The 23,282-nt window shown below is 41.4% G+C and overlaps 1 protein-coding gene across 1 annotated transcript; it reads left to right on the forward strand.

Annotated features, from left to right (window-relative positions):
- Positions 1 to 709: 709 nt before the first annotated feature.
- LOC118855884 (zinc finger protein 615-like) lies at positions 710 to 22,201 on the forward strand. Its single transcript, XM_036765918.1, has 6 exons — positions 710 to 816; positions 1,415 to 1,608; positions 2,014 to 2,090; positions 6,170 to 6,296; positions 8,473 to 8,568; positions 19,362 to 22,201. Exons 2-6 carry the CDS (start codon positions 1,596 to 1,598, stop codon positions 22,004 to 22,006), a joined length of 2,958 nt encoding a protein of 985 aa, XP_036621813.1. The 5' UTR covers positions 710 to 816; positions 1,415 to 1,595; the 3' UTR covers positions 22,007 to 22,201.
- Positions 22,202 to 23,282: the final 1,081 nt, after the last annotated feature.

Raw genomic sequence — 23,282 nt, forward strand, 5'->3', positions numbered from 1 at the left:
ACATACATGGCCTGGGGCCAAAGAACAGAACCGAAAGGGGTGGTACTACAGCCATTTCCGGCCCTCCTGGCTGGACAGAGAGCCTCCAGTTAACTCAGAATGCGATGACCAAGGATATGGCCTAATCCACAGGCAGACCAGCAAACTTGGTGGGGGTGACCGGACTGTGGCCAGGGAGAGAAGCCCCTTCTGCTTCCCTTGGGAGGGTTCGATTCCAGGGGGCTTCGTGGCCATTCTCAGCACACTCTGGTCTGGCTCTGCTTCCCCAGCCCTTCTGAGACTCTGATATGATTCCAATCAATCAATCGACCATCGATCAGCATTTACTGGATTCAAGCGGCATCCACCCGGGACAGGTGCCATGGGGGAAACTGAGGCAGACTGCTGTCCAGTCGCTTAGGGAGTCTCCCTGGCCATCGCGGGGTAGGGGAGTCGGACCTCCCTCCCTTGCTCCAGGAAGGGCGGGGAAACACAAACGAGCCTGGACCTCAGGTACAGGGAGCGCGGGGGGGAGAGGGGGGGGCGGGGCGCAGCCATTACTGCTTAAGTAAGGGAAACCGCGGAGCCTTCTGGGAGGTGAAGTCCAGGGCGGAGCATGCGCCTTGCGGCCCAGGCGGGCGCGAGAACGCGTGGCTGCGCCAGGACTCCATTTCCCAGAATGCCTCGAGAGGCTCCTCCGGGTCTAGGACGCGTCGCTGCTTTTGCCTTCTTATGAGGGCTGTGTCCGAACATTGCATTGTGATACTTTTCCGGCCAGACTCTGACTAAGCTTGGTACCTGGTGGGGCTCTAGGCCTCTAGGCCCGCTAGTTGGGTGGTGAGTGAGAGAATCAGTACGCAGGCGCCAAACCACGACCGTTCTGAGTCTATAGCCAAGGGCTATAGGACTTGACTGAAGGAGTGCGCAAGCGCCGCGCTTCCACCTCCCTTTTTCCAGCTTGGGGGCGCACTTCCTTGGGGGCAGGGCGGGTTGAATGCGCAGGCGCGTCTCTTGGCGCCCGGTGCACGTGTGTGCAAGACAGACCATGTTTGGGGACAGGGGTGGGAGAAGGTTTGTGGTGGTTGCGTGATTCAGTGGGGTGTGACTCCGTGTGTGTGCGTGTGCGCGCGTCTCGGAGGCCGCAGTTTTGTGCACGTGTGTGCGTGCCTGTGGCTGTGCCCGGGGCTGTGAGTGGGGGTCTGTTCGTGGGCGCGGGTGCCACCTCAGCATCCCCACAACTTAATGCTTGGGGCTTCCTTGTGGCCAGAAGCCGTGCTGGGTCAGTCGTCCACTTTATGGTCATTTCCGGGCCGCCCCCTCCTTTAGGAGCTGGGGGAGGGGGAGAGGAGGGGACGGAGCTCTTTGGGAGATCCCCAGGGGCGTCCTCTTTGAGCTCTCAAGCCCAGCTTTACTAGAAAGTGGAAACCCTCCCCAGGAAAAGGAGAAGACCCGTCCCTGGGATCCCTACCCAAGTCCTCAGGAAAGCCCCCGATATGAAGAAGGAGCAGAGCCTGGAAGGGCTGATGCCTCTGCAGCGATCCCTGACCCTCCTTGGACCAGATGGGCGCAGGAGACTCAATTCAGAACCGTGAGAAGAAAGCCAGCAGGAGGTAACCATGGAGGACCCAGGTGAGAACCGTGGAGTCCTGCCCAGCCTCACAGGCGCTTTGTCAGGGAGGTTCCGGGAGAGAGGATGAAAGGTGAAGTCAGCTAACGTAACTGATTCCCTGCTGGCCTGCTAGGGCTCAGTGCTGCCATGATATGGCTCCCCAAGTCTCAGCACCCACATGGGCAAGAGATAAGCCTTGATACTGAGCATCCACTGTGTTGTGTTCCGGGATTGGCAATAGGGTGGGGGTCCCTGTGGACTGTGTTTCTGTTGCCTCTTAAGCAGTGATTGGCAGCTGGAGAAGAGCAGAGAACATTGATTGAGGGGCGATCTTGAGGATGACACAGAAGACTTTGTAGAAGGAAACAAAGCTGTGTTTTACAGCTGATCTGACCTTTGGCTTCTTTCTCCTTAATCTCATCCAGCGTTGGCTCTTCCCCAAGACAGGAGTATGGAGAATGAGGAGGGAATGACTTTTGGGTTCCTGGCAGCAAAGATTCAGGTGAGTTCAAGTTGACTCACTGTCTTTCTGGTGTCCTGTTTCGTGCCATGTATCTATTCTGAGTAACGTTTCTTTCTTTTCCTTTCTCAGTGCACTCAGAGCCCATGGAGGCTGCTGAGCCTCAGTTATTCTGAAGCCCTTAGCTATTCTGATCACTGGCATAGAGAAGGCGGGTGAACAGAACTGGCATGTCTCCATAATGTAAATTAGGAAACTTTAGAACAAATGTATGTGGTTTGAAAAGCAGTTGCCTTTTGTGCTTGTAGGTGAATGGTGAGAGTTAAGCATATAAGGGTTCATCAAAACCTCGTACTAGTTGACCTCAAAGATTTCTTCTAATTTAAATTTTTCTCCTATGATTTAGCAAACATAAGTTGATCCACTAGCAATACCCAGATACAAATGAAACTGCCCCTGACCCTGAAGACCTTACATTTCACTGTAGGATAGACTTAAACACAGGTAAGAGACAAGTGAAAGAGATGGAGTAAGAGAGAGAGAGAATACAGGAAAGAAGGAACCATACAGGATAAAAGAACGCACCAGGGAAGGAGAAACAGATGTCCTTCCTTGGTATCTCATACTGGCACTGCAGTTCTGGAGTGTTGCGCACAGTGTGCAGCCCCGTTTGTTAGGTAGAGGACTGACAAGCAGGAGAGTGTCCAGAGGAAGCTGTACAGAATGGTGATGATGATGATGATACTAAATATTTACATCAGTTGAATGGTGTAGTGCAGGGGTGGGGAACCTTCAGCCTTCAGGCCATCTAGGTCCTCAGGTTTGGCCTTTTGACTGAATCCAAACTTCACAGAAAAAAATCCCCTTAATAAAAGGATTTGTTCTGTGAAGTTTGGATTTGGGCAAAAGGCCTCACTTGAGGACCTAGAGGGCCACATGTGGCCTGGAAGCCAATTACGTTTGAGCTGCACTTTTTGCCATGGTATGGCCTGTCTGTATGATCGACACTCCTGCTGTATAGTATACAGCTTTTCAGCTTAATGAAAGGTGCAGAGAGTAGGTTTAACTGGGTTGATTGTTAACTCTAAGTGAGTGTTTGATCCTGTAGAACAAAAATGCAACATTGAAGCCTCTCTTCCACCAATGTGTGTCCCTTGGATATGCTAAAGTAATAGAAGCTCACTTGGTTTATATAACAACAAAGATAATTTTTGTATGATCTCTAGATTATTTATATCAAGCATGGCTTCAGAGAGGGGGAAACTGTGTGGTACAGTCACTGAGACTGTCTGCTCAAGATCCATTACAGAAATGTGATGTATAAAAAGTTCCAGACAGAATTTCTGGGTAAATAATCATTAATAATGCTAGCATATTATTAATTAAAAACTGGTCATTTGACCGTCTCTCTTAGACCAAAGACCAATCATGGAACCTGCTCAGTGTTTATGTGCCCTTGGAAGAGTGGGTTCCTGATGGTGGCAGTCAACTCTGGTTAATAAGTAATGAAAAGAGTGAATATTGTATCAAGAGGTGGCCTTGTTCTAATGAGGGGCTAGGGCTGGGACTGGGATCACTCAGTTTTGGTTGAAGAGGATTAACTGTATCCATATCACCCATCTGACAAAAGGGAGAATCGACATTTTCCCAGACCTGTCCAAGTAAAACCCAATGGACTGGAATCCATCAATTCACCTAACTTTATTTTTTGGACAGATCTGAGTCCTTCCTCTCAGTATCACCCAGTACTTCAAAATCTGCTTGAGTAACCTACAGGGGGCCGATTGCCAAATAAGGAAGTAGAAAAGGGGAAAAAGCTTTGTCCTAATCCAGTAATTATTAAATACAAGAGAGAAATAATCATTTCTCTCAGGATTATCTTTAGTCAGTTTTCCAAACTCTTTTATGAGTACATCCTTGATTGGTTCCATTAAGACTCAGCACATTGGTGACCCTCCTAAAAGACATTGATAAACACTCAAAGTACTTGGACCTAGATGTTCCTAGTGGAAAAGCTAAGGTAGGGAAGAATGACTGTGGTCCAGAATGTGACAAGCAGTTATGGCCTTGGTATTGGTCCATAAATTCATACGTTATTCGTACATTAGACAGTGCAGCTTGGAAATAGAACAGAGCCACAACTAAACAAATGGAAGAGAGCAGCAGAACATTTGGGGAACTACAGTGCTTTTTAAAAAAATGTAACATTCAGTTGTTACATTATTTTGAGTTCCAATTTTTTCTCCATCCTTCCCTTCCCTCTCCATTTCCCAAGATGGCAAGCAGTTTGATATAGGTTATACATGTGCAGTCATGTTAAACATTTCCATGTTAGTCATGTTGCAAAAGGAAAAAACCATGGGGGAAAAAAACAAAGAAAAGGAAAATAGTCTGCTTCAATCTTCAGTCAGACTCCATCAGTTCTCTCTCTGGATATGGACAGCATTCTCCATTAGGAGTCTTTTGGAATTGTTTTGGATCCTTAAATTGCTGAGAAGAGCCAAGTCTATCATAGGTGGTCATCGCACAATGTTGCTGTTACTGTGTACGATGTTCTAGTTTTGCTCACTTCGCTCAGCATCAGTTCATTTAAGTCCAGGTTTTTCTGAAATCTGCCTGCTCACAATTTCTTACGGAACAATAGTATTCCATTACACATACACCACAACTTGTTCGGCCGTTCTCCAACTGATGGGCATCCCCTCAATTTTCAATTCTTGGCCACCACAAAAAGAGCTACTCTAAATATTTTTGTATGTGTAGGTCATTTTCCCCCTTTTTATGATCTCTTTGGGATAAAGCATTAGTAGTGATATTAGTGGATCAAAGGGTACTTGCAGCACTTTTAATGACCGGCTTGTGCTTGAAATAAAACATCACTGCTGTTTTCCTGGTGGTTCTGTTATGACTGTGAATCATGTAATATCATCTCAGAAGAATTCATATTTTGAGAAGACTAAAGGGGAACAGAAGGACGTGGGATGGATATAAATACATCGTAGCATATTGCTAGTAAAGAATTTTGCCCAAGAATCAACAGAAGACCAACTAAAAAAGTGTGACTGGAGAATAAGGTGGCCAAGTCATGGGAGAATGAGGGATGAGAGAAGGCCATCCCCCAGGCTACGCTGGTACCCCTGTGTGAGAAGAAACCTAGAGGAAGGTTTCCTGCATGTTGGTTGGACCACCTCTGGAGGTCAGATGATGGAAACAAAGATGATGCATGCTGAGAAGATGTGGTTGGATTTCAACTTTGCAGAGAAGCACCCTTATCAAGACAGACAGAACCACTAAAATGTTGGAGAAAAGCCTTTCCTTAGAACTGAGCACCTTTTGATCATTGTGTGTTATAAGTAGTTAGTAAATGTTATCTTAATAAGGAGGGTAGAATTTTATTCTAGGGTTCCATGGTACAAAGGAGATGGTTACCGAGGAGAGAGAACAGAATGCCATTAGTATTTGGAACTAGGGAGAATTCTTCACTTGTTATACTCTTTCTGGTGGGCTGCCCATTGAATAAATCTTCATAGAATAAGTAGGTGACCACAGAGGGAGAACGATCACCCAAAGGTTAGAAATTAATATTTGGATTTTGCCATCATAAGCGTTACGTGTGTTACAATTAGATGGTTGCCAATTCTGTGATATGGTTTGGAAATCTTAAGAGTAAGGTGTGACTACTGACCTCTCTGCCTTCCTTCAAGTCCTAACTAAAATCCTACGTTCTATAGGAAGTCTTTCCCAACCCCCCTAAAATCCAGTGCCTTCTCTATTAACTATTTCTTTTTTATCCTGGATATGGCTTGCTTTGTATATGTTTGATTGCATATTTTCTCCCCTATTAGATTGTAAACTCCTTGAGGGCATGGATTGTTTTTTTACCTCTTTTTGTATCCCTGGTGCTTAGCAAAGTGCCTGGAACATAGTCAGGGCTTAATAAATGTTTATTGATTGATTAAGGTCATGATTTTCTTGGGTTTACTTGCAGAGAGGATTTGTGAATATGAACTTAAGCAGTGCTGAGTACTGAATCTAGTCCAAATTAAGACACACCAGAAATAGGTAATAAAGAACTATTTGGTGGACTGTGGCCCAGCTAAGCAGTTATGGGTTTGATTTAGGAATCGGTGACGTTCAAAGATGTGGCTGTGGACTTCACTTGGGAGGAGTGGAGACATCTGGATCCTGCCCAGAGGGACTTATACAGGAAGGTGATGTTGGAGAACTGCGAGAACCTGGTCTCTGTGGGTAAGTGCAGTTTGTCCTCTGGGACTCAGAATCGATGACTCACGCCCATATTCTGCCATAGGCTTGCTGTATCAGGTCCGCCCTATATGCCTTTACTCTTTCTCGTGATTTAAGAATTAGGTTTATGAGAGTGCAGTGGAGTTTTCAGGCTCTCCACCTGTATTCTCTCACCCCCACCATGTGGCCAGCTTGTCATCTTTTCCTATCATATATTTTCTTATTTCCTTTTATTCCTATTCTTTGGAATTCCTCCTTGATTATGTGTGTTGCACTCTGTTCAAACCCACCATGATCTTACTCATTGCCTCGTGTGTAATTTTCACTTTTCCATTTTTGGAGACTAACTGTTAGAGTCCGTACCTCTCTGCCTGGAAGCAATACCTGTTGAATATTGAGAGTAAAAAGATGGCCCTTTATTTCCAGGGAGCCTTGGGATCATTAAAGGGACTTTGAAATTTCCCAAAGGCAGTCCAGCTCAACTTCCATATCTGCTCTCTACTGATGTTCACCCCAGTGATAGAAAAGATGCATCAGAGAATACAGGTTGAAAATGACATAACTCTTCTCTCTAGCTTTTCATGATACTGCCTTTTTCTGGTTCTCTTCATGCTTGACTGCTCTTTTTCAGTCTCCTTTGCTGGATTTTTACCTGGGCTACCCCTGCTAGCTGTGGCTATCTCCCAAGGCTCAGCCCTTGGTTCTCTTCTCTTCACCCTCTATGATATTTAATTTGGTGATCTCATCAGCTGCCATGGATTCCATCTCTTATCCAACCCCAACCTCTGCTGACCTGCAGGATCACATCTCTCACTGCTTATTGGAAATCTTCTAGTGGATGTCATGTAGACATCTTGAATTTCACATTTCCAAAATTGAGCACTTGTTTCCCTGCACCCCCATCAAACTCCTCCCCTTTTCCTATTCTTAATATCGTTAAAGGCACCACTTTGGCACTGAGGCTCAGTCATCCTGGACTCCTTCCTTCCTCTCACCCTCCATAAGTCCTGTCAGTTCTATCTTCATAAGTCTCTCCTGCATCCTCCCTTCTCTCTGCTGACACTGCTGCCCCTCGGGTGGAGGCCCTCATCACCTCATGCCTGAACCTCCAGTCTCTCCTCCAGTCCGTCCTTCACCCAGCTTTCAGGTTGGCTTTTCCGAAAACACAGACCCAATCATATCCCATTCCTTTCCCCTGCCCCCAATTCGTTGAACTCCAGTGTCTTCCCGTTGCTTCCAGCATCAAACAGAAAATCCTCTCTTTGGCTTCCCAATTCCTGTATAACTGTGTGTGCCCCCCCCCCCCCAGTAGTCTTACTCTTTACTAGGTGACTCGGTGACCCGGTGACACTGGCCTCCTTGCCATTCCTCAAACAGGACACTCCATCTCTTGACTGTATGCCTTTTCAGTGGTTGTCCCCCATGCCTAGAAGTTTCTTCCTCCTCATCTCTGTCTCTTACCTTCCCCAACTTCTTTCAAGACTCAGCTAAAATCCTGCCTTTTGTGAGAAACCTTTCCTGATGCCCCTTAATTCTAGTGCCTTCTTTCTGTTGTTTATCTCCGATTTATTTTTTGTGTGTATACACACACATAATGTTTGTTTGTATATCACCTGTTTGCACATAGTTGTTGGCATGTTCTCTCCTTACATTAGATAGTGAGTTCCTTGAGGGCAGAGTTGGCTTTTCCTTTTCCATGTATTCTCAGAGGTTACATAATAGAAGGCACTTGATCAATATGTGTTGATTTGATTTGACTTAAGGGATGGTTCTCTGCGGATGGTGAGGTCCTCCCAGTGTTCCTGTTTGTAAATGGCATTGTCCTGACTGCATCAAGCCCTGAACATTTTAGTCTTCTAGAAAAGAACTATAAGCCTCTAGGTTGGTCTGATCATCACACGAGAAAAGGACAAGGGGAAGAAAATCATCTGTTCTCCAGGTTACGTGATGCATTTGGGTAGACAGCCTGTAGAGCTTGTCCATCAGTGTCTGGGCCAGAGAGTATAGGTGGATGTGGAATTTGGCCTGGAATTATGACTCATTCCCTCGGAATACAAAAGAGTCTTTTTCTCTGGGATCTTTTGTACCACCCTCTGCCTTCTAGGTTTCAATGAGCAGAACTGAATTCTTAGCTATCGTTCTGTTCTCAACATTTTCTCATTTTTCTCCTTGTATATAGGAATTCCTGTCTCCACGATGGACATGATATCCTTGTTGGAGAAGCGAGATGTGCCATGGATGCCAGAGGGAGAAATCTTCAGTGGCACCTGTCCTGGTGAGTGAAAATCAGGCAAATGGGCATCCTTGCAAGCAGCCTGTCACTGGATCAGCTGGGCTGCTCCACTTTTGTAGTGGCATCACTAGGGTGTGAACATTTTATGGCTCTTGTTTTTTCCTGTGTTGCTTTCCAAAAAGATGACACCATGTAATAGCTCATCTCTCCATAGCCCTGCTGGCATTACATTTTCTAACTTTACTCCTAATCAAGTGGATTTGATGTGTCTTTATCTGAATTCTTGCAGTTACTGGAGAGTAAAAAGAGGGTTTTTTGGCTTTTGCTTTTTGTTACTGTCTTGAAAAATTCTGCCCTTTTCTTTTTAAAATGATCTTTTCATTTTTTATATCACATTTTTTTTGGTGAAGTATTTCTTTTTGTTATTCTGAACTTAACATCAACAACTGTGAATGTTTCCATAAACAAAAAAACTGCAAAAGAGGACTTCACATGAACTGGCACATCTACAATTTCTGTCCTCCTAAGTCTACAAGAAATTCAGCTCTTCCGTCTCAAAGCTGTTGGGCTTGTTTGTTTCCCCCTAAAAAGAAAGAGTCCATTCCTTTTTAGGTACCACCCTCAGTACTCAGTACCTTGCTGTGTATCCCCGACACTGTCCATAACAAATAACCAAAATTGAGCAAGACAAATTCATGCATTTGCCACCATAGCTGAAAGTAGATGTATGCCTCATTCTGATTTTTTTTACATCAGTTTTATTTTCAAATATATTCTTCACTGCTCCCTCCCCAATGAGTCATCCATCCATGAATCTTAGAAAATTAACACATCAATTCAGTCTAACAGTATAAGCTGTGTTCCACATTTGTCTCACATCACTGTGAAGAAGAGAGGCAGCAGACATTTTCTCATCTCTTCTTTAGGGCTAAGCTTAGTTATTATAACCATATGGTGTTTAGGTGTCCCCTTCTTTCCGGTTATATTGTTGTGTTCATTGAATATTTTGTTTTCCTGGTTCTGCTTACTTCATTCTGCATCAGTTCACATCTTTTCATGCTTCTCAGAATTTTTTGTTGCCTTTATTGTTTCTTTGATATTCAATTATATTCACATACCATGATTTTTAAAAACATCTTCCTGATCAGTGAGCATTGACCTTGACTCTAGCTCTTTAATACTTTTAATAGTGCTTTTACCAATATTTTGGTGTAAATGGGACCCCTCTGTTTTAGAATGCCAAAGTAATCAAATACCCTTGACTAAGCCTTACTAGGTGCTAAACCCCAGGCCCAAACCCCTAATTACTAAGTGCTAAGCTGATATGGGCAGGAAGCCCCCAGGGCCCTAAGGAGAGTTGCTAAGACCAGGGCCGATAGTATATGCCTAAGTTCTGGTCGCTCAGATGACTAAAGACTGTATAAAAAGAGAGAACAGAGCTGTTCTGCTTGAGGCTCTCACGCCTGGAGGAGTGTTGATATGGAGACTCTGGGCAGCCGCTCCAAGAGCCTCCCGGCTTGTCAACCCAGATGTTGATGGTTTCCTGGTAACTATGAATTGTGATCTGGTGTGTTTATATTGTGTATGTTTGTAACTTGTTAGTACTTGCTCTGAAGCTCAGGTTGTTGGCTTTTCCTCCTGAACTAAGTGAGTTTATATGTATATGTTGGATTAAAGTCAGATTGTTAACCCCTTAATGTTGCTTTCCTTAGTAAAGCAGATCAAAAGAACCTGCGCTGGCAGCTCTTGTCGCTGGTCTTGTTGGGTCTTATGCCCCGACAGCTGCTGCTGGCCCAGTTGTTGCAACAGCCTAATAGTGGGGTCTCTGATTCCAAGGGTATTCCAGACTGCTTTCCAGAATGGTTGAGACAGTTCACAGTTGTACCAGTAGTGTATTAGTGTGAGAAAGTGACTAAAATGGACCATAGACCCCACTACTTAGCATGTATCCCGAGGAAATCAAAGACAGGAAGAAAGGTCCCATCTGTAGTCCTGCTTTTTCCACCCTATATTTACCTTGAGATTCTCAACCTTTAGTTCCTTCAAATGAAGTTTCTTTGTGGTCTGCCTCTATTAAAAAATGCCTTACGTCATTGATTTGGGGAGCAGAAAATTAATAATTTAATTTAGGTAATATGTCGGCATTGTTAAATTATTTCACCTTCAAGTGAACAATACAGATAACATACATATATGTTGTTGATATGTTGATATACATTGCCTGTATATCTTACTTCCTAGTTGCATGCAAAAACTTTTTTTTTTTGAACATCTGCTTTAAAAACTTTGAGTTCCAAATTCTCTCCCCTCTTCCCTCCCCACCCACCCTCCCTGAGAAGGCAAGCAATTCCACAGAGGCCACATGTGTATCATTATGCAAAACCCTTCCACAATACTCATGTTGTGAAAGACTAACTATATTTTGCTCCTTCCTATCCTGTCCCCTTTATTCAGTTTTCTCCCTTGACCCTGTCCCTTTTCAAAAGTGTTTGCTTTTGATTACCTCCTCCCCGTATCTGCCCTCCCTTCTATCATCCCCTCTTTTTTATCTCCTTCCTCCTTTTTTCCTGTGGGGTAAGATACCCAATTGAGTGTGTATGTTATTCCCTCCTCAAGTCAAATCTGATGAGAGCAAGATTCACTCATTCCCCCTCACCTGCCCCCTCTTCCCTTCCAACAGAACTGCTTTTTCTTGCCAATTCTATGTGAGATAATTTGCCCCATTCTATCTCTCCCTTTCTCCCTCTCTCAATATATTCTTCTCTCATCCCTTAATTTGATATTTTTTTTTAGATATCCTCCCTTCATATTCAACTCACCCTGTGCCCTCTCTCTCTCTCTCTCTCTCTCTCTATATATATATATATATGTATATTCCCTTCAGCTACCCTAATACTGAGGTCTCATGAATTACACACATTATCTTTCCACGTAGGAATGTAAACAAAACAGTTCAACTTTAGTAAATCCCTTATGATTTCTCTTTCTTGTTTACCTTTTCATGCTTCTCTTGATTCTTGTGTTTGAAAGTCAGATTTTCTATTCAGCTCTGGTCTTTTCACTGAGAAAGCTTGAAAGTCTTCTATTTTATTGAAAATCCACATTTTGCCTTGGAGCATGATACTCAGTTTTGCCAGGTAGGTGATTCTTGGTTTTAATCCTAGTTCCATTGACCTCCAGAATATCATATATCAAACCCTTCGATCCCTTAATGTAGAAGCTGCTAGATCTTATGTTAGCCTGATTGTGTTTCCACAAGACTCAAATTGTTTCTTTCTGGCTGCTTGGAGTATTTTCTCCTTGACCTGGAAATTCTGGAATTTGGTGACAATACTCCTAGTTTTCTTTTGGGGATCTTTTTCAAGAGGTGATCAGTGGATTCTTTTTTTTTTTTTACCATCTGGTTCTAGAATATCAGGGCGGTTCTCCTTGATAATTTCTTGAAAGATGATATCTAGGCTGTTTTTTTTATCATGGCTTTCAGGTAGTCCAAAAATTTTTAAATTATCTCTCCTGGTTCTGTCTTCCAGGTCAGTGGTTTTTCCAATGAGATATTTCACATTGTCTTCCATTTTTTCATTCCTTTGGTTCTGTTTTATAATATCTCGATTTCTCATAAAGTCACTAGCTTCCACTTGCTCCAATCTAATTTTCAAGGTAGTAATTTCTTCAGTGGTCTTTTGGACCTCCTTTTCCATTTGGCTAATTTTGCCTTTCAAGGCATTCTTCTCATTGGCTTTTTGGAGCTCTTTTGCCATTTGAGTTAGTCTATTTTTTAAGGTGTTATTTTCTTCAGTATTTTTTTGGGTCTCCTTTAGCAAGTCATTGACTTGTTTTTCATGGTTTTCTTGCATCACTCTCATTTCTCTTCCCAATTTTTCCTCTACTTCTCTAACTTGCTTTTCCAAATCCGTTTTGAGCTCTTCCATGGCCTGAGACCAGTTCATGTTTTTCTTGGAGGCTTTTGATATAGGCTCTTTGACTTTGTTGACTTCTTCTGGCTGTATGTTTTGGTCTTCTTTGTCACCAAAGAAAGATTCCAAATCTGAGTCTGTTTTTGCAGCCTGGCTGTGTTCCCAGCCTACTACTTGACCCTTGAGTTTTTCATTGGGCTATGACTGCTTGTAGAGTAGAGAGTACTTTGTCTCAAGCTTGAGGGGCTGCGCTGTTGTTTTCAGAGCTATTTCTACACAGCAAGCTCTGCCACACCAGGTCTTCTCCTCCCCCAAGCACCGCCAACCCTGACCACGACTCAGATTTTAAGCAGGCTCTGCACTCCTGCTCTCATCCACTACTTTAATTCCTCCCACCATGTGGGCCTGGGGCCAGAAGCAACTGCAGCTGTAGTTCTGTCCTTAGAGCTGCACCACCTCTGCTGCCCCCCAGGGCAGTAGCCAGTCTGTGAACTCCTTTCACTGTGTCCCTGCAGCTTTTCCCACTAACCTTCTCTGTTGTCTTTGGTGTTTGTGGGTTGAGAAGTCTGGTAACTACCACAGCTCACTGATTCAGGGTGCTAGGGCCTGCTCCGCCCATTTCCTAGTCTGGTTGGTCCTGGCATAGCTCATGCTGGGCTCTGCTCTGCCCTGTTCCCAGGTCCATGTGCGATAGACCTCTTCCCATGACCATCCAGGCTTTCCTGGGCTGGAGCCCTGCTTCCCTCTGTTATTTCATGGGTTCTGCAGCTCTAGAATTTGTTCAGAGCCATTTTTATAGGTTTTTGCAGAGTCCTGGGGGAGAGCTTTAGGCAAGTCCCTGCTTTTCAGCTGCTATCTTGGTTCCCCCCCCCCACCATAATCATATTTTTTTAAAAAAACATCAAACCACATGAACATACTAGTAATTATATGCCATAAACGCCTTTGAAAAACTATAGCATTTATGGAAAAAAAAGACTTGTAAACTAAAGGCTTGTCAGGTCCATCTTTTCATATCATATAAATTATATACCTAAAACCAAAAGCTAGTATTTTTTGTAGTAAACAAATATATATGTGTCCATATGGCATAGTCTTAAAATCCAACTAATTATATGTTGGGGAATCAGCATTTCTGTTATACTTTGTGTCAGTCCCTTATAACTTTTAGATATCTTTTTAAAATAAACTTTTATTTCTTTTGTTTTTGCATTACCTTCATTTCCCACTGTTATAATCCCTGCCCTTCCCAGAGTGCCGTCCCTTACAATAAAGATTTTTTTTTTTAAGGAAAGATTTGTTATTGCAAAACGCAACAAAATAAAGCCTGATGTTATGCAGGATAACCCCCTGAAGTCTTGGTGCCATTTTTCCATTATAGCTTAAAACAGCACTGAGCTTTTGGGGATGCTCCACGCATACTCCACCCCATGGTGGGAGCAGGAGCAGGTAGTCTTTCCTGAGATCTTGGAGGCCAAGCTTGGATGTTATGATTTCTCCACATTTGCCTTGGATGGCTTTATTACTGTTCTTTCCATTTAGGTTGTTGTGGTTTTTGTGCATGTAGATTTCCTGCTTCAGTCATCTTCACTTTGCCTACGTTTTGCCTTTCCATGCTTCTCTCTACTCATCATGTTCGTATAGATGTCTCGTATTTTAATACCATTTGAAGATTTCCCCGCCGAAGGCCCTTCATTAATATTTTTTTACTTTAAATTTCAGTTTAGTTTTTACATTGGCAAACATGGATACTCAGATATATTAAAAGATCAGGATTTTTTAAAAAGTGTTATGTGTATTTAAGGTAAAAATCAAAATTATGCGATGGCACGTGAATATATTTGTGTCTGCAAATGTTCTTTAGTGTTTATCTCTACCCTAAAAGATGTCTTAATGATCAGTTATAGTACCAATATCCTTCCGTTCACCCTTCTTTTTAACCTTACTTAGCTTTATAATGTAATTTTGTTCCTGTTTCTGTTATCTTTCTATAATGGGCAGTGTGTATATTTTTCTTTCAGCTCTCTTTCACCAATGGTGTAGAAGCCTTCTCAGATTTCTTTGATTCTTTTTCATCCTTATGATTAAAAATATTCCATTACGTTCATATAACATGGGGTAGCTAGTGGCACAGTAGATAACGTTCTGGACCTAAAGTCAGGAAGACTCATCTTCCTGAGTTCAAACTACTACTTCCTAGTAGTTTGACCCTGGGCAAGTCATTTAACCCAGCTTGCGTCAGTTGCCTCATCTGTAAAATGAGCTGGAGAAGGAAATGGTCAGCCACTCTAGTATCTTTGCCAAGAAAACCCCAAATGGGGTCACGAAGAATTAGAAAAGACTGAAACAACGGAACAACAAAAACATTAGTAAACATACTTGGCTCCCCTATTCTCCAGTTATTGGACACTCAGTTTGTTTCCTAGTCTTTATGCCGACCAGTGACTCTGCTAGGAGTATTTTTATACAGATTTCTTTTTGTTCCTTGGATCATTGACCTAGAGCTGGAAAGAACTTCAGGGCCCTTCCAATATACCTAATTTTATATTCGAAGCAGCTGAAGTCTAGGGAAGTGAAATGTTCTACCTGGTTTACCTGAGGTCACATAGGTAATTAAGAGGGACAGGTAGCATCTGAAACCAGCTTCTCTTGCTCCAGAGATAATGCTCCTTCTGTTGTGACAGATTGCCTCCATTCCGGTCCAAATGTCATTTTAAAAATAAGAACTAAGGATTGTAAAGATTTTTCAGAGTTACTTTTCTTTGCTATTCTGGAAATATTAATTCTTATTATGGAAAAGCACTTTATTTTCATATTATCAAACATTGTTCTCTTATAACATCTTTTTTTCCCATAATAGTTAGAATATTCTTCTTTTCCCCACAGTTATTTATAATTATCATGTTCTCTAGCTGTGTAGTATCATCTGGGATACCTGTTCCCACCCGTGGACCTGTACAAAGCTATCTTAGCTACTCTGTACTTGATAGATCAGAATCCTCTTCCCGACCATTACACAGAAGCCCCCATTAATGTGTTTATTTTTACTACTCAGCTTGTAGAAACCCTTAAAACAAAGGCATGTCAGGAAATTTAGTAACAATGGTAACAACATGCTCCGTGTACCTTTTCCACCAATACCTGCCCATATATTGAATTTCCACAAATACAACTCTCTTTGGAAAAGTGGTTTGGATAGGGATCTCTTATGTGGCATCTATACTTGGGGAACCCATATGGTCATGACACCCATATGGATAGACTCTAGCTGTGAATTCATATGACTGGGATAAATGCATGGAGGGGTATCTCATACTTCTAATATTGCGGTGTTGCAAATGTCTTCCACTGATGTTAACCATATTTCTCTCTCTTCTTCACTGGATGTCAGTTCTCTCCCATTCCGTACTGGGCATTGCATCTCTGCTACTCTCTCTTCGCTGCTTGTCATCAGTCTTAATCTTATTGTAATTCTGTCTTCATGGAAGTGTAAACTCTGTTGAAAATCCACTGGGAGAGTAAGACTTTCCCCTGTATGGAGGACCCACAGGGAAATCATCCAGCTCTTTGAACTCCTTCCACCAGCTTCTGGGTGATAACATGATTAGTAAGCCTATCCATGGCAAGCAAAGACTCCAGCTCTTCAGCCAGATCTTCAATCTGTTGACTGCTTTCATCTGCTTGTCATCATGCCTGTCTTGTGTATACAAACCATAATGGGAGTTCTGGCTGAAGAGGGGGAAAAGGCTTGTGAATTTTGTACCACTACTTTCTAAGACACAATTTATATCTTAGTCTCTCTTTTCTCTAGACATATTTAAAATATTTAAAATTTTTTTATATAATAATAATTATTTTCATTTCATTCTTAGCTTTTTTATTTTCATAATCCATATGGATTTCCATAATCTATAATGCCTTCCTTCGGAAGATAAAAAAATACACAAATTCTACATAATTGAGATTCATGTAACTCGGAGAATCATAGAACTTTAGTTTTGGACAAGATCCATCTATCTATCTATCTAGTCCATACCTGATTTAAAAAAAAATGTAATCTATAACAGAGGATGAGTGACCATCCAAATTGTGCCTGGAAAACTCCAGTGAGAGGAAACTTACTGCTATTTTTGTTTTTAACATTTTTTTAAAATTTTGAGTTCCAAATTCTTTCCCTTCGTCCAGTCCCTTCCCCACCCGTTGAGAAGACAAGCAGTATGTTATTCATCATACATGTGAAGTCATCCAAAATATTTCCATTTTAGCCATGTTGCAAAAAAAAAAAAAAGGCAAGAGAAGTAAAGAAAGTGGAAAAAATGCTTCAATCTGCACTCAAGAGTTCATTAATTCTCTCTCTGGAGGTAGTTAGCATTTTTTATCATGAGCCCTTTGAAATTGTCATGAATCATTATCTGGATCAGGGTATAGCTAAGTCTTTCATAGTTGATCATTCTTATGATACTATACTGCTATTAATATGTACAATAATCTGGTTCTGCTCATTTCACTTTGCATCAGTTCATGTAAGTTTTTGCAGGTTTTCTGAAAGCATGCTGCTCATCATTTCTTACAGCACAATACTATTCCATCACAATCATATACCACAGTTTGTTCAACCATTTCCCAATTGATAGGCAATCCCTTCAATTTCTAGTTCCTTACCACCACAAAAAACTGCTTTAAATATTTTTATACTTCTAGACTCTATTTTTCTTTGATCTCTTTGAGGTAAAAGACCTAGTAGTAAGCCCACTATTTCCTTTAGCAGCCAATGACATTTTTAGAATTTTTTAATTGTTGAGAATTTTTTTGAAATTTAACAACCCAAATTTGCCCTTTTGCACTGTCTATCCCTTGATTCCTAATTTTGAACTTTGGGGCTACACACACCAAGCCTAATAGCTTTTTCACGTGAGAGCCCTTCTTATAATTTACAACAGTTATTATGTTCCCCATAAGTCTTCCACAGAGGCAGCATAGTAGATAGATCTAGTTGTCCTGGGTTTGTGTCCTGCCTCTGGCACATCTGGGCTGTGTGTCCCTGAACATTAAGTTGCATTTTTTTGTTGTTGTTGTGTGCTTTTTTGGGGGGTGGAATTTATAGATAGTTTCTCACATAAAGGTCTCATGTATCTTTTTTTTTTGAAGGGAGGAAGGCAGGGTAATGGGAGTTAAATGACTTGCCCAAGGTCACACAGCTAGTAAGTGTGTCAAATGTCTGAGGCTGGATTTGAACTCAGGTCCTCCTGACTTCAGGGCTGGTGCTCTACTCACTGTGCCACCTAGCTTATCAAGTTGTATTTACCTTTTGGTGCATCAGGTGGTGGAAATTCCTTATGTAATGCTGTCCCTGTCCTGACAAAATCACGTCTGTTGGGAAAAGCAAAACTGTTGTCCTGGGTAAAAATCCCCTGTTCCTTCAGATTCTTGTACAAGATCCAAGGTTACTCACCATGCTTATTACTCTTGTTTGAATGTTGCCAAACTTACCAGTACTCTTTTTATAATATAGCACCCAGAACTAAATACAGTACTGCATATGTGGTTGGACCAAGGCAGGACCTTGACCTTCCATATTTTTTGCTTCTCAGTGCAGCTTAAAATAATATTTGCTTGATTGGTTGCCGTGTATACTGCTTTTAGGCTGTTGAGCTTTTGAGTCTCTAAAAGTCCTTAAATCTTTTTCAGATGAACTGGCCACACCTACCTTGTTTTATGCCTTTCAGAATGAGTTTTTCACCTGAAATGGAGGACTTGACATTGATTTCTATTACATCTATTTGTTTCAACCTGTTGCTTTAGCCTCTTGATCTCTCTGAATCCTAACTCATCTTTTGTTAGCTATCCCTTTCATTTTCGTGTCCTTTATAAATTACATTGGCTAATTGTATATTCCTTCATTCAAATCATTGATTTAAACAGGCTAGTATTTTTTAAAATAGTGATCACCTATTACATTGAATGATAATATCATTAATCACAGCAGGCAATCATGTTTAGGGTTTTGTCATTTCTTATTTTTGTTGAAAACCTTTTGCAAGTCTTTTGACACGTGGTGCCTTTTTGGGATGCTTTTAAAATCACATTGTCATATTGTAGATGGACAAAAAATAAGTGTGAGTTGAATTTGGTGTAAACCAAATTTGGTGTAAACTAAAATTTATTGAACTAATAAATACTAGGTTTAATCTGCCTTTTCCCTGGTGTTTTTTAGAAATATAAAATAGACCTTCCCGAAACATTGTTTTGTCCTTTGGAAATTTTGAGGAATCTCAGTAATTCTTAGTTTTTTCCCAGTTGCTCAGATTTCTACCACTTTTGTCTACATAGATTCAAGTTAAATAAATTTTAGTTGAGTAATATTCTGAGCTAATTTCCCTTATGTGCTTTTCTACTCATCCCTACTGCTAAAGATCTGTTTTTTATTGAGCATTGTTTTTAATGACTTCTGTAAGTGCTTTCTGTGCCCTTTTACGTAATTCATTTAGTCCTGGTCAGATAGGTGCTCTGTTGGTATCTTCTCATCTTTTCTTGGTATTATTTCCCTCAAACAATGAGACCTTGGTTTCTGTTAAGAAACATATAAAGTATAAATTCCTAAAGAAGAGGCCTTTTCTAGTTCCCATATCTGCTACTGCTTTTCCCTTGCATCTGTTCTAGGTGTATCTTATATATCCAAATTATGTCTGTGTTGTTGACCCCATTAGAATCTAAGCTCCTTGAGAACAGGAACTGTTTTTTTTTTCTTTGTGTTCCAGTATTAAGCACAGTTTCCAGTATGTAGTAGGAACTAATTATATGTTTGTACAAATTGAACGTCATTCTCAATGATGAGAGACAGAAACTAGAACTTGCTCTAAAGAAGATTCTGTCTCTCAGAAAAGCAAACAGTGATTAAAGATTTTTAATCCTTTTTTTCAGATTCCCTTAGTGAGAAGACCAAGTTTGAACCCAGAGATTCAAATCCAAGGCAGGCCTTTTGCATGGGAATATCATCTAAGATAAGACTGTGCAAGCATACAGTAGCCTGGCATTCCAACATGAGAGAAGCAGGTGAATGTGAGGCAGACATTGAGGAGCCAAAGCACAACCAGGAGAGACAATGGAGACAAGGAATGGTCACTCGCAGAATAACTTGTAATCAAGTGCTAGAACCTCAACGCAATGCTAGAAGTATTATTCTAGTGTCAGACTTGGTTCCAACATCAAAAGGAATAGTGGGAGAAAATCTCTATAAGTCCCTTGGGAAGAGCTGCAGCAATGATTTTCCTTATTTAATTACATATGATGCGTTCTCCTTCCAAAAGGAACTTTTTAAGTCTACCAAATGCAAGAAGCCCTTTAGATACCATTCAGACTTAATTAGATTTCACAGAATTCATGCTGGAGAAAAGCGACATGAATGGAATGAATGTGGAAAGCCCTCTGGCAGAAGATCAGACATTATTGGACATCAGAGGATTCATAGTGGAGAGAAAAACAATAGTTATTATAAAGATGAGAAAGGTTTCAGCCATAGGGGAAGCTTGAATAAACATAATGTAGTTTATACTAGAGAGAATTCCTTTGCATATAGTGAATGTGGGAAAGCCTTCAGTGAGAAGGAAATCCTTACTTCACCTCTGAGAATTCACACTGGAGAGAAAATCTCTGAATCTAATGAATTTGAGAAAACTTTCAGCCAGAGGGGAAAATGTATTAGCCATCAGAGAACTCATACTAGAGGGAAATCATTTGTGTATGATGAATGTGGCATGAGCAGAAAAGAACAGCTTATTGTGCATCAAAGAATTCATAATGAAGAGAAACCCTTTGCATGTAATAAATGTGGAACTGGCTTCCAAAACAGAGTAAGCCTTATTACTCATCAGAAAACTCATTCTGGAGAGACACCCTTTGCATGTAATGAATACAGGAAAGACTTCAAAAAGAGTGGGCATCTTAGTACACAGCAGGGAATTCACGTTGAAAAGAAACCCTTTGCATGTTTTGAGTGTGGGAAATGTTTCAGACAGAGTGCATATCTTATTATCCATCAGAGAACTCATACTGGAGAGAAACCCTTTACATGTAGTGAATGTGGGAAAACCTTTACCCAAAAGGCAAGCCTTATTACTCATCAGAGGACTCATACTGGAGAGAGACCCTTTATATGCAATGAGTGTGGGAAAACTTTTACACAAAGGGCAAACCTTATTACCCATCACAGGACTCATACTGGAGAGAAACCCTTTGCATGCAATGAATGTGAGAAGACCTTTACCCAGAAGTCAAGCCTTATTACTCATTACAGGACTCATACTAGAGAGAAACTCTTTGAATGTAATGAATGTGGGATTGCCTTTACCCAGAAAGCAAGCCTTATTGCTCATAGAGGAATTCATTCCAGAGAGAAACAGTTCGCTCCCAATAAATGTGGGAAAGGCCCTCAGAAGAAAAGACTTATTATCCACCAGGGAACTCATGCTGGAGAGAAACCCTTTCAATGTAATGAATGTGGAATAGGCTTCCGATACAAAGTCAACCTTAATATCCATCAGAGAACTCATACTGGAGAGAAACCCTTTGCATGTCATGAATGTGGAAAAGGCTTCAGACAGAGTGCACATCTTATGACCCATCAGAGAACTCATACTGGAGAGAAACCTTTTGCATGTAATGAATGTGGGAAGACCTTTACCCAAAGGTCAAACCTTAATAGCCATCAGAGAACTCATACTCAAGAGAAACTCTTTGCATGTAATGAATGTGGGAAAACATTTACTCAAAAGGGAAGCCTTGTTTCTCATCAGAGGACTCATACTAGAGAGAAACAGTTCATATGTAATGAATGTGGAACAGGCTTCCTACACAGAGTAAGCTTTATTGTTCATAAGAGAATTCATACTGGAGAGAAACCATATATATGTAATGAATGTGGGAAAGGCTTCAGACAGAGTGGACACCTCATGATCCATCAGAGGACTCATACTGGAGAGAGACCCTTTATGTGTAATGAATGTGGAAAAACCTTTACCCAAAGATCAAACCTTACTAGCCATCAGAGAACTCATACTGGAGAGAAACTGTTTGCATGTAATGAATGTGGGAAGTCATTTACACAAAAGGGAAGCCTTATTACTCACCAGAGAACTCATACTGGAGAGAAACAATTTGTATGTAATGACTGTGGAACAAGTTTCCTTCATAGAGTGACCCTTATTATCCATAAGAGAACTCATACAGGAGAGAAACCATATGCATGTAATGAATGTGGGAAAGGCTTCAGACAAAGTGGACATCTCATTACCCATCAAAGAACTCATACTGGAGAGAAACCCTTTGTATGTAATGAATGTGGGAAAACCTTTACACAAAGGGCAAACCTTACCAGTCATCAGAGAAATCATACTGGAAATAAACTCTTTACATGTAATCAGTGTGGGAAAGCTTTTACCCAAAAGGCAAGCCTTAGTTCCCATCAGAAAACTCATGCTAGAGAGACACCCTTTGTGCATAATGAATTTGAGAGATCTTTTACTCGTAGGACAAACCTTATTAGCTGTCATAGAACATTTACAGAATAAAGTCCTTTATGTGTAATTGATGCAGAAAAGACTTCTGCCAGAGAAGATATCATATTATGTAATAGACAATTCTGGAGAGAAACTTTATGTAACAAATGTGGGAATGCCTTCAGTGGGAGGGGAAGCCTTCTTGTGTATTAGAGAACTTATACTGGGGTAAAACATTTAAGTGTAATAAATAAGAGTTGCACCACATGGCTCACTGTGTGTGAAATGTTGGCTTATACCTAATTTTCTCCCCAATTACTTTCAGTTTTCCCAGCAGTTTTTGTCACATTGAGTCCTTAGTAGATGGGGACTTTGGGTTTATCACAAATACATTCCTTTATTTACCTCTGTGTTGTATATTTAATCTATTTTTTAAAAAAATACCAAATAGATTTAAAGATTGCTTTGTAATAAACATTACTTTTTTGCCCTTCTATGTATCTCCAGCACTTAGCACACAGTAGGTGCTTAAGTGTTTATTGATAGACTGCTTTGTTTTTTTCAGGTAACAAACATTTTTTAAAACTCACTTCTCCCCACCCTCATTGAGCAATTAAAAAAAAAATTTTAATCTGTCAAAGAAAAAAAAAATCCTGTGCTCTACTTCTTAGGCACAAGTCTGCCAGAAACTACATCTCAGCACCTTCTGCTCCTGTGATTGGACCCTCTAACTGGAGAACAGGGCCATGGCCTCCATTGTAGACAGCAGCTCATTACAGGCTTCTCTCCATTTCTACCAGCTACATTCCTTTTGGACTTCTCCATCATGCCCCCCATGCCTGGCACCTCCCTTCTCTTGTCCCATCTTCCTTTTGTGTGCTGTCTCCCTCTGTTAGATTGTAACCTCCTTGAGGACAGAGACTCGTTTTTAGAAACTTGTATTTGTATCCCCAACACTTAGCACAGTGCCTGGCACATGGCAAGCATTGAATGTTTATTATTGTGAGAAATGTGGTTTTGGGGATCACTGGACTTCCCTAGGCAGGGCCAAAGCCCTGAGGAAGAACCATGTGATAACCCCTAAAGAAGGCTGTGCAGACCACTGGACTCCCAGAGGAAGACCAAGTGGTAGCCCCCCTTTATCTGTGGGGATCACAGGGCTTCCCAGGGGTTAGACCCTAAGGAGGACCCAAGTGATGGCCCCTTAGAACGGTTGTGAAATCACAGGGCTTCCTAGGGTTGGACCCTGAGAAAGAACCATGTGATAACCCCTAAGGAAGGCTGTGCAGACCACAGGACTCCAAGAGGAAGACCAAGTGGTAGCCCCCCTTTATCTGTGGGGGTCACA

Source organism: Trichosurus vulpecula, chromosome 7, assembly GCF_011100635.1.
Source record: "Trichosurus vulpecula isolate mTriVul1 chromosome 7, mTriVul1.pri, whole genome shotgun sequence".
In the NCBI taxonomy this organism is placed as follows: domain Eukaryota; kingdom Metazoa; phylum Chordata; class Mammalia; order Diprotodontia; family Phalangeridae; genus Trichosurus; species Trichosurus vulpecula.

Bases quoted from the DNA above. Each gene is read 5' to 3' on its own strand.
- LOC118855884 (XM_036765918.1), top strand. The intron at 2,091-6,169 runs GTGAGTTCAAGT...GGTTTGATTTAG, and splicing joins TCCTGGCAGCAAAGATTCAG to GAATCGGTGACGTTCAAAGA. The intron at 8,569-19,361 runs GTGAGTGAAAAT...CCTTTTTTTCAG, and splicing joins CTTCAGTGGCACCTGTCCTG to ATTCCCTTAGTGAGAAGACC.